General features: G+C 42.0%; 1 protein-coding gene across 5 annotated transcripts in view; it reads right to left on the reverse strand.

The window, feature by feature from the left end:
* The window catches only part of Ndc1 (NDC1 transmembrane nucleoporin), a 64359-nt gene that overhangs the window by 23000 nt on the left and 19151 nt on the right, over positions 1-22208 (reverse strand). For 4 of the 5 annotated variants that reach the window (XM_050136223.1, XM_050136222.1, XM_050136218.1 and 1 more), the window contains 6 exons: positions 20083-20238; positions 19207-19452; positions 19005-19120; positions 16399-16449; positions 15356-15419; positions 14431-14531 (listed from right to left, as the gene is read on the reverse strand). In XM_050136223.1, coding sequence (XP_049992180.1) covers positions 14431-14531; positions 15356-15419; positions 16399-16449; positions 19005-19120; positions 19207-19452; positions 20083-20238 — 734 coding nt within the window. The remainder of the gene's footprint in view (positions 1-14430; positions 14532-15355; positions 15420-16398; positions 16450-19004; positions 19121-19206; positions 19453-20082; positions 20239-22208) is intronic. The other variant, XM_050136219.1, reaches the window with a different exon arrangement.

Here is a 22208-nt window from a genome sequence, read left to right on the forward strand (position 1 = left end):
CAGGGGATGGCTTTAATCCTGATCTCAGCAAAAAGGACCAGAAGAAAGCCATAACTATGCTACTTTTCTTTCTTTTAAATTCTAAATTAGGTTTTACAGTTCTAGAGAATGAGCGCCAGTGAGCAGTAGTAGTACATGGGACAAGAGAGCATACACAGTGAAACTCATTTTATTTATGGTTGATACAATTAAAAAATGAAAGCGTAAAGTCCAAGAGCAAATAATTTAATTTTTAAAATTTATTTTTATTTTATGTGCATTTATTTTATTTTATACTTATTTTATGTTTTGCCCATATTTTTGTCTGTGTGAGCTTGTTAGATCCTGGAGTTACAGTTGTTAGCTGCATTTGGATGCTGGGAATTAAATCTGGCCCCCTGGAAGAACAGTCAGTGCTCTTAACTGCCTCATTTCTCCAGCCCAAATAATATAATTTTAAGATAGCAGTTATTACAGTAAGAGGAGAGAGAAGCACAGCTGAAGGATGTTAGCCTACGGTGGCCAGAGTGCTCGGTGAGGAGGATGTCATGGGCCGGTACTCACAGCCACAGACAATCACCAGGACTGAAGTAACCCTAGCCATCGTGTTTTGAATTTCAAGAGCCCTTGTATGTCATCTTGTTGTCCTTTCTTATTTTAGCACCCTATTTTTGCTCAAGGATATGCTACCCCTTATTTCTGTGGATGCTGATGATAGTTCTTTGGTTTTTGTTGGGTTTTTTTTAATACTTTCTTCCCTTGGTCTCTATCAGCCATATTAGAGCCTCTCCTCAGAAAGCTGGAGCTGTTTGGCTCCTGAGTGCAAGTGGAACTTCCCAAGGAGCTGACTAAAGCTTCCCGGAGCTGACAGGCTTCCTGGAAGGTGATCAGCATGGACTCTGAGGTGAACGCCAGACTCAGTCATCTCAAGTCTTTATCCCTAGATCACCCCGAGAACAGTCGTCTACTATCCTGTGTGAAGGGCTGGGCCCCAGTGTTCAGTGGAACTCACCTTGTGCACAGTCCAGGCCCACTTCTGGCCTCTAGAGGACGGCCATCAGGCTGGGGTGGGGAAGGAGCAAATAGCAGCAGAGAACCTAGGTCCTAACTGGTTGGTTTCTGGGCCTCCTTTGGGTGCCTGACCTTGGTTGCAAAGGTAACAAGCGCCCTTCCCACTGCCAACTTAGGACCCGCCTCTGGGGTCTGCAACCTATCAACATCTGCTTTCCAGCTCCACAAACTGAGCTGCTATTGATCCCGCCACTGCTTATGGATTATGTATTTTAACAACTCTTTTACCATACCCTAGGATTTTGGAAAAGGAACAAAATTTAATGCACATGTTGAATGTATCCTGGTAACTTCAAGCCCAATCATTTGTTCTTTCACAATGGTCACTTATAAGAACTATTTCCTAAGACTGGGCATAGTTCAAATACTTTTAGGCAGCATGGGAGGTGGTGTTCAGAGAAACACTTGAGCAATATTAAATAACACTGAGTTATAATGGAGAGGTTATTCTCATTGTAATTTCCTCACATACTTGATTTCATGCTGTTATTCCAAGAAAAAACGGCCACCATCCTTTACAACCTGGATCCACTGAACTTGTGACTTTTATAGTCTAGTTACATCACCTCCTGGATTCCATTCCTAGTACCATATACACGTAAGCATGTATGTGCAGGCACTTGCACACGCACGCACGCACGCACAGGCACACACAAGCCTTTAATACACCAACAGAAGAATGACATGATAATGTGAAATAACTATGCAAACTAAGTCAGAATATAGAGGTAGCAAACTCAATTTTTATCCCATATTTTACAGTTTTAGCCTAAAAGCAAAAACAATTCAGGGTGCTACTATACAATCCTGACAGTCCTGGAACTTGCTGTGTAGACCGAGTTGGCCTTGAACTCGGAAATCACCCACTTCTGCCTCTTGTTTGCCGCTTTCTAAGGCCTGGGCTCACACACCTGGCTCATTTTTCAGGATGTAAGATAAGATGCACCTGAAATGGGAAATACCCTCTGTAGGCGATTAGCTGCCCAACAGCGGCCATGCAAAATCTGAAACACATTTTGTCCGTAAGTGCCGATTTTTTTTTTCAGGGTGAGGTTGAATATTTATTCAGGGGGCTATGAAGGGGGAAAGGAGAATGGGGGCAGAGAGAGAGAGAAGGAGAAGAAAACATCCCGTAAGTGCTGACTTAAAGTCTAAAGTATATCCCTAATAGGACCAAGTGCATCAAATAGTTCTAGCTGTTGTGTTTGTAGATCAAAATACAATTATAGTTCAATTTCAGAATCCTGAAGACATCACAGACATTTCCTTTGCAATATAATTACAAACAACTTCACTGTGAGGTTTATAAATACAAACCCACAAGACCCATACAAGGACTGCAATCACCCACCTCATGATCGCCCCTTTTCTTATCTGAACAACTGTATTATTTGCTAGGCTCTTGCAAATTATGTTAAGTTTGGCACACAAATATTATATAAGATGAAGGAAAACTACCATGTATCATCTTTGCAGAACAGATGACTACTTTATAAAATATTGTAAGACCAGAAAAAAATATTATGGGATGTTCTTCCTGTTGAGTGACTCGCTAGTGAGACTACCATATATATATATATATATTCTCCATTTTTCTTAAAAATATATTGTTCTTGCCAGGTGGTGATGGCGCACGCCTTTAATACCAGCCCTCAGAAAGCAGAGGCAGGCAGTTCTCCGTGAATTTGACACCAGCCTGGTATAAAGAGTGAGTTCCAGGATAGGCTCCAAAGCTACAGAGAAACCCTGTCTCAAAAATAAAATAAGATGAAAACAAAAACTATTCTAGAGCTCACAATATAGTCCACCAGGTAAAAGAACTTACAACCAAGCCTGATGAATGAGTGCAATTCTTAGGACCCACATGGTTAAAGTGGCATAGACACCTCATATATGTACACAAAAAGTGCAATAAATTTCTTAAAATATAAATTGTTCTAGAGCCAGGAATAGTGATATAAGCTTATAATTGTGAAGACAGGTGGACTCCTGGAACTCAATGGTCATTCATGCCAACAAAGAACCCATATCAAAAAGAAAGTTGAGGATATCCTCTGGCCTCTACAGTGTAAACATATCACTCACTCACTCACTGACACACACACACAGAGAGAGAGAGAGAGAGAGAGAGAGAGAGAGAGAGAGAGAGAGAGAGAGAACACCACTCTCTCTGAAGTCTTTTTCATGTATGAAAATGACACATATGGCATGGTGTACTTGTGCAGGTCAGAGGACAGCCTCAGGTGTCAGACCACACCTTCCACCTTAAGACAGTTGTTACTGCAAATGCTAAGTCAGATGGCCAAGGGACTTTCAGGAATGTTCCTGTCCCTGCCTCCCATCTTCTCATAATCAGACTGAGATTAAAGGATGGCTCAGCAGTTGGCGAGCACTAGTTGCTCTTCCAGGACCAATGTATAATTCCACACCCATACAGCAGTTCATAGCCTCCAGTTCCAGGAGCTAACACCCGCTTGTGGCTTCTGCAGACACCAAGTATACAAATGGTATACAGACATAGATGCAGGCAAAACACCCATACACACAGAATCATTTCTTAGTAATAATGAAGAAAGTGATGTGCACTACCGTGCTCAGCTTTACACGGGCTCTCAGGATCTGAACCAGGCCTACATGCTTACACAGCAAGTGCTTTACCCACTGAGCCATCTCCCCAGACCTGTCTGTCATTTCTGGAGAGGGTCTTTCTATGCTTCGGAAGCCCATCCGTAGCTCATGAGCGGTGCTGGCTGGCCTCAAACCAGCATTTCTCCTGCATCAGCTGCCCAAGTGGTAAGATTTCAGGCTGCACCTGCATGCCTGCTTTCCAATTCGTGTAAGATCAGTGTCATCAAAACCACGAGATTTCAGAGCCATAGCTGCCGAGAACTTGGCTGTGACAGCACGAAGCTGAGATGAGCTGTACCGTGAGCAACACAGGAGACTTCCAAAGGAAGTGTGAAAAAAAGAACACAATACCTGCCAGAGAGTTGTGCCACACATCTGTAATCCCAGCATTCAGGAGGCAGAGACGTGCAGATCTCTGTGAGTTCAAGGCCAACCTGATCTACAAATCAAGTTCCAGGACAGCCAGAGCTATGACACAAAGAAACCCTGTCTCAAAAAACCGAAATAAATAAATAATAAAAAACCCACACAAAAACAAATTTATCCTGATTACAATAAAATGACTGAGCTAAGTAAAATAAATTAACACTAGTTTCCATTATTAACAACTACAGCCTGTTTGTGTAACTACTAGCAAATGTAACCTTACAGAGATGAGCTACTGCTGCCTGGCTCTGCACTCTTCTGGTCTGTCTAAGTAACTGCTGCAATAGAGTGGCACTATCCTCTGCCATTCTCAACACAAGGTTTTGGCTGCTGTTTCTGAAAAGAAAGAAAGAAAATTCTTTATTCAGGATAAGAGAATGGCTCAGCAATTACAAACACTAGCTGTTCTTGGAGAGGACTGAGGTTGGTTCTCAGCACCGCATAGCAAGCAGCTCACAATCACCTGTTATCCCAATTCTAGGTGCTCCAGTGTCCTCTTCTGGCCTACATGGTGCTCATATACTCATGTAGGTAAAACATTCATACACATTTAAAAAAAAAAAAAAACTCTAAAAATTTGGGGCTTTTGTTTGTGAGACATGGGATACTGGCTATGCTGGAACTTGCTATCTAGACCCTGCCTGCCTCTGCCTCCCATATGATGGGACTAAAGGAATGCACAGCACACTCAGCTAAAGAACTTTGTAAAAGCCATGGGAAAAAAGCATATTCAACAAATGGTGCTAGCATAACTGGATATCAACACGCAGAAGAATGAAAAGAAGACCCATATCTATCACCATGCACAAAATTCAAATCCAAATGGATCAAGGACCTCAACATAAAACCAACCACACTGAACCTCATAGAAGAGAAAGTGGGAAGTACACTTGAATGCACTGGCACAGGAGACCACTTCCTAAATATAACTCCAGTAGCACAGACACTGAGAAAAACAATTAACAAATGGGACCTCCTGAAACTGAAAAGCTTCTGTAAAGCAAAGGACACAGTCAACAAGACAAAATGGCAGCCTACAGAATGGGAAAAGATCTTCACCAAACCCACATCGGATAGAGAGCTGATCTCCAAAATATACAAAGAACTCAAGAAATTGGTCATCAAAACAACAAATAATCCAATTTAAAAAATGGGATACAGACCTAAATAGAGAACCCCCAACAGAGGAATCTAAAAGGGCTGAAAGACACTTAAGGAAATGCTCAACATCCTTAGTCATCAGAGAAATGCAAATCAAAACAACTATGAGATTCCATCTTACACCTGTAAGAATGGCCAAAATCAAAAACACTGATGGCAACTTATGCTGGAGAGGCTGTGGGGAAAAGGGAACACTCCTGCATTGCTGGTGGGAGTGCAAATTGGTACAGCCCCTTTGGCTATAAGTATGGCGATTTCTCAGAAAATTAGGAAATAACCTTCCTCAAGACCCAGTAATACCACTTTTGGGTTTATATCCAAAGGATGCTCAATTGTGCCACAAGGACATGTGCTCAACTATGTTCATAGCAAATTGTTTGTCATAGCCAGAACCTGGGAACAACCTAAATGCCCCTCGGTCAAAGAATGGATAAGAAAAATGTGGTACATTTACACAATGGAGTACTACACAGCAGAAAAAAACATCGACAGCTTGAATTTTGCAGGAAAATGGATGGAGCTAGAAAACATCATTTGAGTGAGGTAACCCAGACACAGAAAGACAATTATCACATGTACTCACTCATAGGTGGTTTTTAAACATAAAGCATAGAAAACCAGACTACAAACCACAATCCCAAAGAAAGAAAGAAAGAAAGAAAGAAAGAAAGAAACAAACAAACAAACAAACAAAAAACCCTGAAAACTAAAATCTTTTGCCACTCCTTTGGTGGCAGAAACTGACCTGAACTTACCTCGTGTGGCAGAAAACCCTGCCCCGAGCTGACACAGGTTATTTATAGTACTCATTCCACACCCCACCCACTACACGTGCTCAGCTGCTTCATGGGAGGAAAAACCACTTAGTTTTCTTCTTAGGGGATCTACCTCAGACACTGTAAGGAAGGTAACACAGTATGTTTAACCCTAAAATGGCACACTTCAAAGTAATTTTAGAGGCCGGAGAGATGAGCAGAGCTTGATTCACAGAATCAACACAGCAGCTCACAACTGCCTGAAACTCCAGCTCCAGGAGATTCTATACAGACATACATGCAGGCAAACCACCAATGCACATAAAATAAGAATAATGATTAAAAAAAAGAATTCTTAATCTGAATTCTAAAATATATGATATGGCTTGGGATACCATAGTATCTTAGACCTGTATTCTACCTATGAGAAGTCAAACTAGATTCCTCCTTTTAACAATAGTTATGTTTTCTTTAAGTAATTAAGCTAAAAGGAATGACTCAAACTACTAAATAGATAAAAGTTCAAGTGACTAAAGAGGGCTAGAACAATGAAGAACGTGGTGAGGAGCGACCACAGTCAAATGTATGAAGGTGGCTTAGCAGCAGGTTCAGCACAGACAACTGTGGTTCACAACAACCAACGCGCTACCTACAGTTAGAACTAAACTCTCGTCAGCCATGACTCACATGAGCATCCACTGAGCACGTCTTTTATGCACTGAACGTGGTCCTTGCTCTCCACTCAGATGACTACGAGTATCTCTGATGAAGAAGAGTGAGCAGTAACACCTAAAACAACATCCTTAGAGAAAAGTTTAAAACTGCTTACACTTTGGGCCTAAGGAAGCCTACAGAGAGGCTACTATTTTGAAAGTAACTGCCCACTTAATTTCCACAGGGTTGTACATGAGCTAAATGTCTCCAACAGGACAAAAGGGCCTTTGGCCGAAAAGCACTCTTAGTACTGACTTGGCTATAATATGACTACAATTACTGTGTGCCAGCACCTGAGGGAGTGCTTCAAAAGTGTCATCTCAAATAACAGTGTGCTATAGCAGATAACAAGCTATGCTCACACCAAAAGCACCTGCTACTTACCATACTCTCAGCTCCTCAATAAACCATTCTAGACCCTTTATAGTTATTTCTGATAATCCTCATGATTATGTAAAGTACAGAAATAGGAATATCACAGTCTAAAATTTAGAAGTCCAAAATATTTTGAAATCCTGAAATGCTCCAAAATGGATTTGGGTCTATTTCAGATTAGAGACCCTCAACCACTAAAGTCTATCCAAATATTCTGAAATCTGAAAATCTCAACCTCAGGTGGCATTCCTCAGCCACTGTCTACCTTGTTTCGGGGGGGGGGGGGGCTCTCAAGTGGAGTTAGGCTGACCAGTGAGCCCCAGGATGTCATCTTTGGACTAAAAAGCACCACTGGCTGTTCTGTGGTGGCCGAGGATCAAGTTCACACGCTCACACTGTGTGAGAAGCACTTTACTGACTGAACTATTTCCTCTCCAGAGCCTGAAACCCTTTTAGTACCAAGCCTTTCAGAAGTGAGAACTGACACGCACAAGGCACTGATCTCAGAAAGCAGTGAACTCTGAATACGAATGTGGAGCTGTCCCATGCTGTCTCCTAGACGGCTTCCTTATAGCACTCACCACCAAAGTTCTTGGGAATTTAGAGAAAAATGTTCCCTTTAATTCAAAGCTTTTTTCCAGAGAGAGCCCTGTCCTCCGGCAGCGGAGTGAGGACAGCACAGTGGTAGGCACAAACGGAGTGGCTGCGCCCTGTGCAGGGGTGTCCATTTCACCATCCCCACCTCGGGAACTACTCACAAACGGAGTGGCTGCGCCCTGTGCAGGGGTGTCCATTTCACCATCCCCACCTCGGGAACTACCCACATCGTCCAGATATGTACCCTGGGATACACCAGTCCTAAAATGTATCCTTTATACATTTCCTAATTTCTAACATGGATTTGGAACCTCTAATTATTAATGGAGTCTTGTCTTTGGTTTTGTTTTCCTGAGACAAGAGTTTCTCTGTGTAGCCTGGCTATCCTGAAACTCATTCTGTAGACTGTCCTAGAACTCAAGAGATTCCCCTGCCTCTGCTTCCCAAGTGCTGGGATTAAAGGTGTACACCACTCCCACCCAGATAATGCAATCTTAAATGCAAAGAAATGCAAAAAACATCTTTTCCAATAAAACCCAACTATGTTTGAGTCCAGATCTGACACTCTGGCACTTGTCTTAAGAAAGGAAGTGAAGAAATGTATACCTCTGCCAAGCCTTCAAGAGGGAATCTGATATGTTGAGTCCTAAGCCCAGCTGCCAATTCTGACTCAACCACTTACTGGGTATGATCTTGATTGAATAAATCATAGCAATATGTCTTTCAAGAGGAATTCAGTCGTGCAAAACAAGTCCTGTTTCAACTTCCCAAGCTGTTACAAACATTTTCTTTTTGGAGTATTACACACAAGTTAGAACAAACTGTGTAAGATCCTAGAGAAATGAGATATACACCCTACTGGTGAAAACTCTCTGGGCCTTTATGAAACTGACATTTCCACTGTCAACTTGATTGGATTAAGGATCACCTAGGTGACACACCTCTGTGTGTGTATTTGGGAGGGATTTCCAGAGGCTTAACTGAGGAAGGATGACTGGCCTTGAATGTGGGTGGCATCATCCCAGGGACACAGTCATGTTCCGACTAAATAAAGATGACAAAGCGACTAACAAATGACCACTGGCGTTCTCTTTTGCTTTTTGGTTTGTACCATGGGCAAAGCTGCTCCCCTCTGAACCCAAGCAACCCCTTCCTCCCTTTAAGTCGCTGTTTGTCAGAGTCACAGTAATAAGAAAATTAACTAATATACCTTCAAACTTAAAGCTCTGGCCTGCAAGAACGTATATTTTTCTACCTTTATTTCTTCCCAACTTCTTTGTATTGAAGGAAGCCATTGGCCACTTTAATCCATTTCTCCCCCCCCCCTTTTTTTTAGTAATTTTACTTTATGTGCATTGGTGTAAAGAAGTCAGATCCCCTGGAACTGGAATTACAGACAGTTGTGAGCTGCCATGTGGGTACTAGGAACTGAACCTGGGTCCTCTGGAAGAACAGCCAGTGCTCTTAACTGCTGAGCTACCTCTCCAGCCCCTTAAATTCATTTCTATGCCTCATTTCCAAAACTATCTTAGTTTAGGGACAGCAAGATGGATTGATGGGTTAAGGTACTTGCTATCAACCTTGTTGAACTTAATTTGGTACCTGGGACCCATATGGTAGCAGAAAACCAAGTCCTGCAAATTGTCTTCTGACCTGCATCATACAGGCACGTATGAAAGCATGTATAAATACACATACATACTCAAACGTAAGACCCCCCCCATCTTAGTTACATTCTGTCACCATTCTCCATTTCTATGAATAGAATCCTTATAACAGTAACTAGGTTTTGCTGTTGTTTTTGTTTATTTTTGTTTTGTTTTTCAAGACAGGATTAATCTGTGTAGCCCTCCCTGACTGTCCTGGAATTTGCTCTGTAGACCAGGCTGGCCTCAAACTCACAGAGATCTACCTGCCTCCTCAATACTGAGATTAAAGGTGTCCCACCACCACCCAACTTCAGTAATCAGCTTTTGGTGTGGCTCTGTTTTAGCCTGCAAGCTTCTGTTGAAAAAGAATCATGTGTGTCTTTTCTACTCTGTATGTCATTCCATGGTAACTCCTAGATAGTTAAGTATCTGTTAGATAAAAAGATCTGTGAATGGAATAAATTTTAATGTTCAAAAATCAAAATCTAACTTGCACAAGATGAGGCAAAAAGACTACAGGACTGACCTCCTGTATCAAAGTGACACTGTCTTTTTCAGAACGAGGCTCTCTGAGACTATTAATGTACTATGCTCTCCAGATGAACAAGACCGGGAGCTTGATGGTACGAGTGGTCACACAGTTTGAAGAAATACAGTCTAGACCACACAACTGTCCACTGACTCTTCTCCCCCGCTACTGGGGAATGTAGCTCAGGGATTTGAACATAACTAAACAAGTGCTCTACCACTGAGCTAATCCTCAGCCCTCTTGATACTCTTATTTTGATAGGGTCTCATTAAGCTGCCCAGGCTAATCTTGAATTCATTTTATAGCTTAGGTGAGCAATAAAGTTGCAGTTCTCCTATCTCATCCTCCCAAAGAACTGAGATTTGGTGCCTGCATCATTAGGCTCAATTTGACCAAAAAGAAGAAAGAAGAAGGAGGAAGACAAAAAAAGAAGAAAGAAGGAGGAGGAAGAGGATGATGAAGATGGAATTTTTTAAAGGCAGGATGTCACTATGTAGTCTTGGCTGTTCTGGAACTTGCTATATAGACCAGGCTGCCCTTCGACTCAACCTCCAGAGTGCTGGGATTAACAATGTACACCACAATGCCTGGCATCAAAATAGTTCAATGGTGTATTTTATATTATACATTACCATAACTTAAAATTTTTATAATTAATAAATATTCATCTTGGCCTACAACATTTTACCTCTAAGGACCTCTTTTAAAGACAGCAACAAAATGACTGAATTTCAACAAGAAGACTATACCCATTGATAACAAATTACCATGAACTCAGTAATGCTCTCATAAGAATTTCTATTTTAACTAACCAAAACTGCATACAAAAACCTCTGGGAAACAACTGAATATGTTAGGATACATGTTCACTAATTCAGATGGCAAGGATGTGTATGAACTTGTGAGTCACTTGAAGTAACCGCAACCTAGAAGGATGGTGTGGCCACCAGCAGGATGCTGGGTACCCATCTCTCCACTCCTTGCCGTCTGGATAGCTGGAAGAGTGAGAGCCTCCCCATCCTTTTCATTTGGCCTTTAATGATTCATAGCTAAATGACTGATACTATTGACTGTGAGAAGTTAACAATGCCACACAAACCTCCCTTAGTAAGAGCCAGAAGCTGATACTACACAACTTGCCTTACATTACAGAGACACTTAGAAATTGCTCTTTAGTATGAACAACTATCCCTTCAAGATCACAGAACATAAAATAGAACTAAGATGATTCACATAACATCTCTGCCTCCTCAAAGTAAAGAAGCAGTCATTATAACCAGCCCACTGCATCAGAAGTGCCACTCAATTCAATGCCCTGAAGAGATGACGTCACTCATTTAGCCAGTAAACAAGCAAATCAACAGGCATAACAAGTATTCTAATAATAAGCACCTGTCACTTGCCAGTATCACATGCTAGGAGTAAGAAAACGAGACATCAATCCCTGCCTTTATTCTGATTAACTGTGTCTTGGCATGGGAATTACAAAGTGGAGACAGAAGAAATAAGAAAAGCATGTTTTAGACAAAAATAAATAAATAAATAAAACAGAAAATAACAGTCATGTAAGAAAGGAAGTCATCCTTGAAGAACGGTCGTTCTATAGCAGATGGCTCAAGGTGGAAGGGCAGAATCTAGTGTCAAAATGAGAGGGATCCCAGGTGAGAAGCTGAAGTAATAATTCAGGGCCTGAAGAAAAGTTGGGTCAGGAATGATGGTTAAAGAATTGATGGGTAGCAGACATAGGAATTTTGCAGTGTGGGAAGGGACTTAAAAATACAAAGATAAAGGACTCAAAGATCTAGTACTAAAGCAGTTAAAACATCAAACTAGGCCTAACCTAGAGAGGAAAAGAAGCTGAAAGGCAACGAGAGGGCAAGGAACCAGAGGAAGAGGGCTGTGCGCAGAGTAAGGGCTCCCTCCCAAAGTTCTAAATTAAAATTTAGCATTGGCTTTAATTATAGGGACATCAAATCACAGTAACTCGCAGTTTCTGTATCAAAGAAGTCAGCACCGTCTCCAAATCTGAGTCCCGCTGTTGCAGTTATCCTGAAATACCATTCATCTTATTACCGCTTCAAATGATGACAAAACGCTAGCTCAGACAGAACCTCCTACTCAATGAAACGATCAGAAAGCACACAGAGCTACAGCATAAACTCCTATCTTGATAATTACAACACAATATAATTCTTTTCTTTCTAACCCTACGAACTTTTGAGGACATTCTTGGACTGGTCAGATGGCTCAGCAGGCAGGAGTGTTTGGGTGCAGGCGGAGACTATCCGTGAGTACGACAGAAAGACTGTCTGTAATACACGAGACTCACAAAGGAAGTGTCCTCTGATTCTCAACTGCACAGCACAGGCTTCTTTGCCTCTTTCTGTTCCACCTTTCAACAGTATTTTCCATCTCAACTCCTTTGTTTTCAAGGAAAGGACTGAGATTTGACAAATCTAGAATTTTCATCCTCCCACCCAAATGTACGAGTAACTGCAACCCACATAAATAGACTGGTCTCCTAGTAAACTCTGAAGAGTAGGGATTCTGACAGTGGGGGAGGGGTGAGCAGTGTAGCTGCCGCACAGAACACTGGTGGGCAGTGAAGCTCTGTGCAGTCAGTGAGGTCATCTAGCGCACTGTGGCAGCATTTACTCAATTACAATGGGTTCCAGTTGGCACGTTCTAAGGAAATTAAACAAAAAAAAAAAATATTAAGATACGTTGCATACTTAAAGTTAAGTACTGTGCCAAGAATCTTGTTCCTATTACACACATACACATATAAGATGAACATAACATACTATAGATCATGAGCCAAAAAGTTTCAAGAATAGAATAATTCTCTCAAGAATCCTAAGTGGGATTCCCAGGACACGATGCTAGACAGGGTCAAAGACGAGGGATGTGAATCTGCTACTCTCCTTGAGGCCTCTCCACTGTCAATACCATGCAGTTAGCCTGCGTTCAGGATCTAGCTCTGCCATCTCAGACGTGCGTTACTGTACTAGTGAGTCTCCCATATCTGTTCAGAGCTATCACTGACTTCACAAGATAGAAATGAAGATGTCTGAGGACAGACAACATGCCCGAGTCTCTGCTGCCCTGCTGTACATTCAAGCACTGCTGGACAGAGAGTGGGTGGTGCATAACTTGGATGGCAAGGGCAACAGGATTAGGACTTTATCGGGACATGTGTGCTTCCTAATGAGACCCTATCTCAAAAGCCCCCACACCACACCCCAAAAAAACTCAAATAAAATATTCAAAGCAACAACAGTAATAAAAAGGGGGGGAAAAATCACTGGTTTTATTATGACTTCTTAAGTGGTGATATGAACTACATTTTAAACAACACACTGTGGAGCAAGCTTTTCCCTCCTTTCCTAAAAGGTTCCCAAGACGGAAAAATGCCAACAGTTGTTATTCTTCAGGCCCAGCTAAGCAGCCTACTGCACCCAAACACTATTTCTAAATGCCCCAAGCTCTCTGTTTATACTTCCCATGGCCACAATAACAAAAGGCAGCATAAAACAAATCATTTAGATTAAGAAAGAAAGGGCTAGCTGTGGTGGCACTTGACTTTAATCCCAGCACTGAGGAGGCAGAGAGGTGGATCTCTATGAGTACTGGTTGCCAGTGAGATCCTGCCTCAAAACCAAAACAAAACAAAAAATGTAAAATAGAACAAAAAAGAAAGGAAGCCTTCTGGGCACAGCTCTCAGAAGCAAAGTTTGAGGCCAGGAAATTCAAGGCTACATAGCAAGACCTTTTCTAAAAATGAAAAGGACAGGAAAAAGAAGTAAGAGGGAAGAATGGGAAGGAGGGAAGAAGGGAGGAAGCCTGCTGGAAATCAGAAAATATGGTTTTGTTGTTTCTGCCTTCCTCTAAGTACAGGACTAAAAAGGCCTGTGGTGAAAACCAACTACCACACCTTGAGATGGACACCCAGTGGCCTTAGCTGTTGAGCCAGTGGTCAACAGCGAACTTATCTGATTGGATGACGAAGTCACATGCCACTTTCAGCAGCTCTTGGCCTGGGGAATGTACCTCCACTGGTAAAATGCTGGCTGATCATATATGAAGCTCTGGGTTTGATTCCCAGCACCACATAAAACTGAGTGTGGAGTGGAGTATGACGGCTTACACTTAGTACTCCAGCATTTGGGAGGTAAAGGCAGAGGATCAGAAGTTCAATGTCATCCTTGGCATATAGTGAGTTTAATTAAGGCTAACCTGAGATATATGAGATCTTGTCTCAAAAACCAAGACAGAACCCAACTTGTACAAAATAGCCTATCTACCAGATTCCAGCAGCCTACCACAGAGTAGGCTTCTTTAAAAGTTTCCAGTTTCTTTTTAAGTTTTAAGCAAATGAAGTTGTTCTTCTTGTTCTCTCTTTTAGATTGTAATTTCCTAAGGGTGAAAACAGAACCAGGATCTTACTTTCTAAGACACTTTGTTACTGGACTGGAGAAACAAACAGAAACACAGGGCACTGGAGGAGAGCCTGCACCCACACCCAATACGGAGACATATCACTTACCTCCTGCAGGGTCAACAAAGTATTAAGGATAGCTGGAAGTGTAGTCTGAACAACTCCAAATCTATCTTCTGTAAACGATGCTGCTACTAAGTGAGACAGACCTCAAGGGGAGGAGAAAACAGAAGCAAAATTAGACAAACCCACCTGACTATGTCTATTTGAGAAGACGCTGATAGTCTAGATATAAAGAGAACTACAAACAAGAGCTGTAACACAAAACTGGACAGGTCAGGCAGTAGTAGCGCACACCTTTAATCCTAGCACTTGGGAGGCAGAGGCAGGCAGATCTCTGTGAGTTCAAGGCCTGCCTGGTCTACAGAGTGAGTTCCAGGACAGCCAGGACTGTTACACAGAGAAACCCTATCTCAAAAACCAAAACCAAACAAAACAAAACTGGAAAAAAGATGAACAAGCCCTGAAAAGTATTCAACTGCCTTAGCATCAAAGAACAAAACATACAAAAAAATCGAGGCCTGACAGCCCTTAGGACACTTCCCATGGAGTGATCTAGACAGCTCTGCCTGGCTCCTTGAAGCACTGAGAAGGTAGTGTCTATAAGGCGAACTAGTTCTTTAACAGCTAAGTTTTCATATTTCAATGTAAGCGACCATAAGGTAAACACTATCTACTGGTTGCACTTTAAGTATAGAAAGACATCGTTATTTACATACAGGAAAAATTCTACCCAAATCAAACCCCATCCAGGCTTGTAGTTGCGGCCCGGTGGGAGCACTGGCCTAGCAGGTATGAAGCTTTGGGTTCTGGCAAGCCAGGGAGGAAGGAAACTATCCATATAAAAAGATAAATATGTATCTGAAAATTCAAGGATTGAGAGTCAAATCCCAGAAGTAATCACTCATGAACCATACTTCAAAATTAACTGATTAAAGTCAGTTATAGATTATAGTTCAAAGATGCTTCTTACCTTCTAAAGCCCATATATGCATTTGGGCATCTGAAAAAACAGCCTGAATGGAGGCCTCTGGGTGCTACAAATAAAACAAAAATATTTAAGTAAAGTTCCCTGTGCAAAAACTGCCATTTTACCAGTTGTATGATCTGTAACAGTAAGACTCACAGCTGCTCCCAAAATTTAAAAACTGAAATAATTTCTTATATAAATTTTAAGTACAACAGAGCATCCAAACTTACTGTGTAACCCCAAGCCTCAGTGTCTCCTACCTATGATCGATCCGGTCCACCCCAGACGATCAGCACAGTGATCACTCAAGAAGAGCTGCTAAAGCTCTTAAAAAACAAAAGAACCTTGGAACTATGGGTTACTTCTCTTAGATAGACTGTCTATTCCTCTCAACCCAATACAAAGAAAACCTATGAGACTTCCTTTACTATGCTCTGCATAGGCAGCATGGAACAACAACCGGCCTAGCTAAATAATGCTAGCAGGGCTGTGCTGCAAGAGCTCTAATCCTAGCTACTAGGGAGGCAAAGGCAGGAAGGTCAAAAGCCTACATGTGGTTCAAGACCAACCACAACTTATTGAGACCATCTCAAAACCCAAAGTAAAAACAAGCACGCTGGCTTTATGAAAGTTCCCAGTGGAGCCTGGGCTCATTACAACGACTCTCAATTGTCGGCATCTTCACTATACGGCACCGCCCACAGCGTTTCACAACAGCTCTTACAGAACTAGAATCGAACAGATACACAAAGATGTGAACGGGAAAATGAGTCATGAGGCACCAGAAAGCTCAATTGCTCACCAGTAAGCACGGAAGGCTCAATGCTGCCAGCAGCCACAAAGTTTCAGGGGAACAACTATCGAGTCAAGCCCCAGGAATCGTGGTGTGACATGTGTGCCTAGGGAGAGGGCTGTCCAAATACAGGGCAGTGTTCTCAGCACGGCTTGCTGAGACTGTGTCTATAAAATACTACAAGGCAGATCCTCCCTGCTACCTCCCACTTCATTTCCTCAACCCATTCAACTCTGTCATTTTCTATTCTTACCTTGCTAAAAAAATACATTATCAGCACCCGTTTTGACAAGAAATTCTTAATCTGAGTTGGAAAAAAAAGAATTAAATGGTTATTCTTTCAAGTCTACTCAAGCATCATATACATTTCTAAGTTCTTCCTGCAGAAGAGTTTTCTAAATGGAAATGTAGCAGTGAGCAATATTTACAATGACCTATGTAAGTAATAACTCTGTGCTATGGATTTGATAAACATGAGGGCCACCTAACCTCAACTGTGTTTCCATGTACATGCACTGAATACCCAATTACAGCCTTGCCGTAATAGAAGGAAATCTAAGATGTTTGGGTAGTACTTTTTAAAACCTATTTCTTTTCTTAGTTCAATACAACTGCTATCTTTTTAACACCCCCTCCAAGACATTTTTCTAAAGGTGACACTTAGAAAAAGTTTTCTCTTATATCAGACTCTAAATCACCGAGTTGAAAGTCAATCTATGCCTTGTTATACTCTCACCCAAGGCCACACTAAGCCACAGGGACGTGGGAGGCAGAACTTGTCCAGTTACTGTACTAACTAGCAGGACTGTACTGTGTCTCATCATCTCATCAGCAAACATGTTTCTATGTCTCCCATTTAAAAAAGTAGATTCTTTCAAGTCCTTGACCCTTCAACTCCTTCCAGTTACTGGACATTTTCTCTCCATTTAAGGCAAAAGTCCTTGAAAGACTGGCTTCTTAGGAGGTATTCTCCCCTAATCCCTCTGGGCCCACCCTTCTCTACCTAAGAGCTCAGCAAGATGGTTCAGACCTATAGCCTTAGAAACTGAGGTTCAAAGACTGCCTGACTGAGCTACAGAGAATATTTGAGGCCAACTTGGGCAACTTAGGAGAACTTGTCCCAAATAAAATAAAAATGGCCGGGCGGTGGTGGCGCACACCTTTAATCCCAGCTTTCAGGAGGCAAAGGCAGGCGGATCTCTGTGAGTTCGAGGCCAGCCTGGTCTACAAGAGCTAGTTTCAGGACAGGAACCAAAAAGCTACGAAGAAACCCTGTCTCGAAAATGAAAAAAAAAATAAACAAACAAACAAACAAACAAACAAACAAATAAATAAATAAATGGGCTGGGATGTAGCTCACTGGGTTCTGTTCCCAACAGTGGACCTGGTGACCCACTCCCTTGCTCCCCCGTTAGCCTGTCACTCCTACCCCATGCTGAGGCTGCTCTGAGAAATGTGCTTTTCTCACCTCAGTTGCTGCTCCTTAAGAGTCTTTTGCTATTCCCTCATCTCTTTGACCCTTTATCAGTCAAGCGTCCAGCTTAGAGCTCTTTCCTTAGTGACCACACTCAATAGCTCTGAATGCTGTCTGTACCCTGATGACTTCCAAAAGCACATTATCACCCCAGAATCTTCTATGTTCCAGATACACATTTAATTTCCACTTGCTTTTCTAAACAGATATCTCAAAGTTGCCACATCCAAAACCAAACCCCTAAGGTCTCCACTTCATCTCTGTTATCTCTTCCTGCAGTGGTAAACTGCCCCAGTCATCTGCTACTATGCAAGTCTAGTGCCTCGGCCAAAAGCCTTGGAGTGAATACTGACACTTTCTCCTGCATACCAAAAGCACATTATGGGCAGGTTCTATTAAAGCATGTATCCAGACCTTGATCATACCTTACAGCTGCCATTATAACCCCATGAACACACACCACCATTCCCACTAGATGACTGCAGCGGCTTTTGCACTGGCTCTCAGCTTCCATGCCTGCTTGGCAGTCAAAGTCCAGACAAGGATAATCTCACCTCAACCCACTATGTAATAGCTCCTTCACAATGAAAGTGACATTATAACATCCTATGAACAAAACAGTATGGCGGTTTTCCATCTCACTGAGGGAAAAGGCCAGTTTCAGCACCATCAAGCTCTACTCTGGAGCCTGCCACCTCTCTGAGTTCACCTGCGTACTGACCACTGTCCCTCACCCTGCTCGAGGCACACTAGTTCCCGCTGCTCCTCACACAAGCCAAGCACACTCCCTCCCTTGGGTCTGTGAGTCTTCTGATCCTCCCTTCTGCTCTCATAGTGTCACTTTTCAATGAGACTTCTCTAACCAGACCACATAAAACAGTACCCCCTCCTGTAAGTACTGTCTTACCTGCTCTACTTTTTTCTATATAATACTTAAGACATCAAAATTCTTTTCAAGTATACTTTTCCTATCTTGGTCCTGCTCTATCAGGATGCAGCTTAGTGTTAACAGCATGTCACAGAATGAAGCAATGTTTGCCCTTAATAGATCCCAAAACGGCCCTTACATTAACCCAATTAGTGGCATTCTACATTAAAAGAAATATAGAGTAATATATTTTCTTACTCATCTATTTCCTTTACTAAGATATAAACATATGGGAAGGACTTTAATTGCTGTTTAACCCGGACCCTAAAACCCAACTATCTCTTAAAGAATTAAGTCATGTGAAATGCATTATAACTTAAAACACTCAAACACTGGTGCTTTCACGAGTCAATCTGACACTTGAAGCATGAAACAAACAAACAAAAAGCTATTACTGCTGTGAGATCCTTAATCTTACAGTGATGCAACTATGAAACCTATAAATCTATCATCCTACCTGTTCACGTTTGTTCTGAATCCATGAGTAAACCACACTGGGCTGTCTCACTGTCTTACGCTCAGCAGTGACAGAGGTACAAGGAGAAGGATTAGAAAAGTCAGACATTTGCTGATCTATTGAAAAGAAAAGTTAAGATGAGAACTTAGGCTGATGACCCTGCAACTGAGACTTCACATTTTAGAAAATAAACAGCTCTCACCAGAACCAGAAGCGTGAGTCCACAACCGCGGCCCTCTTCTTATCAGCTGAGGACCTTGGGGAGACCCATAGCAGGTGTTCACATCAAAGATTCCAGCCATTCGGTTCACTACACTGGAGCCAAATGGGTTTCCAAAAGGATTTGAAGCATCGGGCGTGGATAATTTTGGAGAAAACAGTGATGTTTTAACTAATGGTGGCACTGAAGGCATCTGGCTAGATTTTGGTGTCTGAAAAGTGGTTTCTTCTGTAAAAGAACAGATGCAATGCAGACGAGGCAACACAGTCCAGGCAGGCCAGCAGAGGGTCTCAATTACATACCCTGCCCCCTTTAAAGCATTAAACCAAAGCACAGTGGACGGCTTCTGTTTGGATTTAAGTCCCAATGTCCAGATTTTATTTTTGTAATCCAGGAACCACTGCACGATTTTTAGACTTGTTTGTTTTATGCATTATTATTGTGTGTGTGTGTGTTTAAGAACCACATGTGGAGAGGTCAAGCAACAACTTTTGAGAGTTAGTTCTTTCCTTTCACCATGGGCTCCAGGGTCAAAGCCAGGTTATCAGGCTTGTGGAGCAAGCACCTCTACCTGCTGAATCACCTCACTAGCCTGTAGCCACATAATTCAAAGCATTTTATTAACTGGAAAATGAAAAACTGTATCTTTTTTAATGCTCAATGACTTGCTGCTTTTCAATCTACAATATCAAAGGTCTATCTCTTTTAGTCCCGTATGACATCTGGGATTTGCTGTCATGTTGGATCAATCTCAGCTAAACATATAAACCCCATGCATGCAAATAACCAGGAATTAACTACTGCAATTTCCTAGGAAATAGATACGTTTTTCTCCTCCTGTTTAGAACTAGGAGTCACCTGGGGAAGTCAGTTTCTTGGGCTCCACTGAGTATGATGAAGACATCCTCCCATTTGTAGCAGCAGCCTCTTGGTAGAGAACCAGCTTCTGAGTCATATCATTTAATAGACTCAAACACTCCCTCGAAATGGCAGTCCAGTTATGAGGATGTCCACCTAGGGCCAAACAACAGCTTTTAAAATGTAAAACACACTGTACTCACTTCTCAAAGCTCGGACCCACTTTCCTCAGTTAAGCTATTATTGGTAGTCACGACATCTATACACAGCAGCTTAACAACTGCTTGGTTCAATTGATTTGCTCAGAAGTCTGCAAACAAGAATTTGGATTTTACTCTTAAAAGCTCCCAAATTGGCTGCCAAAACTAAGTCAAGTACTAGGCCATGTTTTTTTCAAAGACCAGAGTTACTTCACTAGAAATGCTGAAAACTGCTAAGTCTGTGAAAAACGAACTAAGGCAATGAAAGCTAGGATGCAAAATACTCCAGTGGTCGCTCCACTGGCTGTCTGTTTGCTGCTTCCTTTCGTTTTCATTCATAGGCGTTCCTCCTCATCCACAGATGCACTATGTGTTTCCCCAGTCAACCACAACCCAAAAATAGAAAAGCTCAAAAATAATTTTTAGGTTTTTAAATCAGGTATTCTGAATAACATTATTTAATCTAGTGCCATTAATGATAACTAACTGCCTGGGACATTAACCCAGCTCACACCTGCTACCAGAAAAAGGGGAAATGATGTGGGAGGGTCTTCTGTTTTGTGTTGATTTCATTGGTTAATAAAGAAACTGCCTTGGCCATTTGATAGGCCAGCCCTTAGGTGGGTAGAGTAGACAGAACAGAATGCTGGGAGGAAGAGGGGAGTGAGGCAATTGCCATGCCTCTCATCTCTGAGTCAGGCAGAGATGCCATGGAGCCAGCCGCCAGGTCAGACATGCTGAATCTTTCCCGGTCAGCCTACACGGGTTAGTCAAGATATGAGAGTTAGCCAGTAAGAGGCTAGAGATAATGGGCCAGGCAGTGTTTAAAAGAATACAGTTTCCGTGTAATTATTTTGGGTAAAGCTAGCCGGGGGCCGGGAGGCAGGAAGAGGCCCGCAGCTCCCACCATTAGTTTCAGCCTTTTATTGGCTAATTCTCACATCTTGCTTTAACCCATATTTAGTAATCTGTGTAGCACCATGAGGTGGTGGCTTACCTGACCTGGCTTACCTGACCAGGCATGTCTGACCTGGCGGCTGGCTCCATGGCATCTCTGCCTGACTCAGAGATGAGAGGCATGGCAATTGCCTCACTTCCCTCTTCCTCCCAGCATTCTGTTCTGTCTACTCCACCCACCTAAGGGCTGGCCTATCAAATGGCCAAGGCAGTTTCTTATTAACCAATGAAATCAACACAAAACAGAAGACCCTCCCACATCACACATTTATGCTGCATACACCACCTGCTAGGCAGTCAATAAGTAATCATCCAGATGATCTGACTGAGTGTCATAGTATCAAAATGCTGTGTTCAAATACCCCTACTTTATTTAATAACGGCCCCATGGTATAGGAGTAGCAACAGTACCAATTTTACCATAGTATATTAGTATAATTATTCTCTTTTCTTATTGGTGTTCATACCTTAAAGTGCATAATTTATACATTTTATCATAGGTATACAAGTATATATACATTGGGAAGCACATGGTACAGAGGGCTCAGTACCATCCATGGTTTTAGGTACCACTGGGAGCCTTGGAACATGTACCATTGATAAGAGAGAGACCACGTATAAGAGCCAGTATTTGCACCAGGTGTAGCAGGCGGATCTCTTGAGTTTAACATCAGCTTGGTCTACAGAGCTAGTTTCAGGACAGCCAGGACTAGAAAGGGACCAATGTTTCAAATATTAAAAAGAAAAGGGAGAAAGAACCAGCATTTGCTATTATATCTCTAGGAGTGACTTGGCTATTTGATAATGATCTTTTTTTAATTTTTAAAATTGATTTTAAACTTTATTATATTAAAAAAGAGGCCAAAAAAATCATACACCAAGAACAAGCAGACCCAGACTCTACAACTCAATTCTGTGTACTTATAGAGTTTACAGATGTGCTATAATGCTATTTAACATGAACTAACA

This window comes from Alexandromys fortis, unplaced genomic scaffold (assembly GCF_014885135.2).
Source record: "Alexandromys fortis isolate MF-2015 unplaced genomic scaffold, M_Fortis_MF-2015_v1.1 scaffold_13, whole genome shotgun sequence".
Classification (NCBI taxonomy): Eukaryota; Metazoa; Chordata; class Mammalia; order Rodentia; family Cricetidae; genus Alexandromys; species Alexandromys fortis.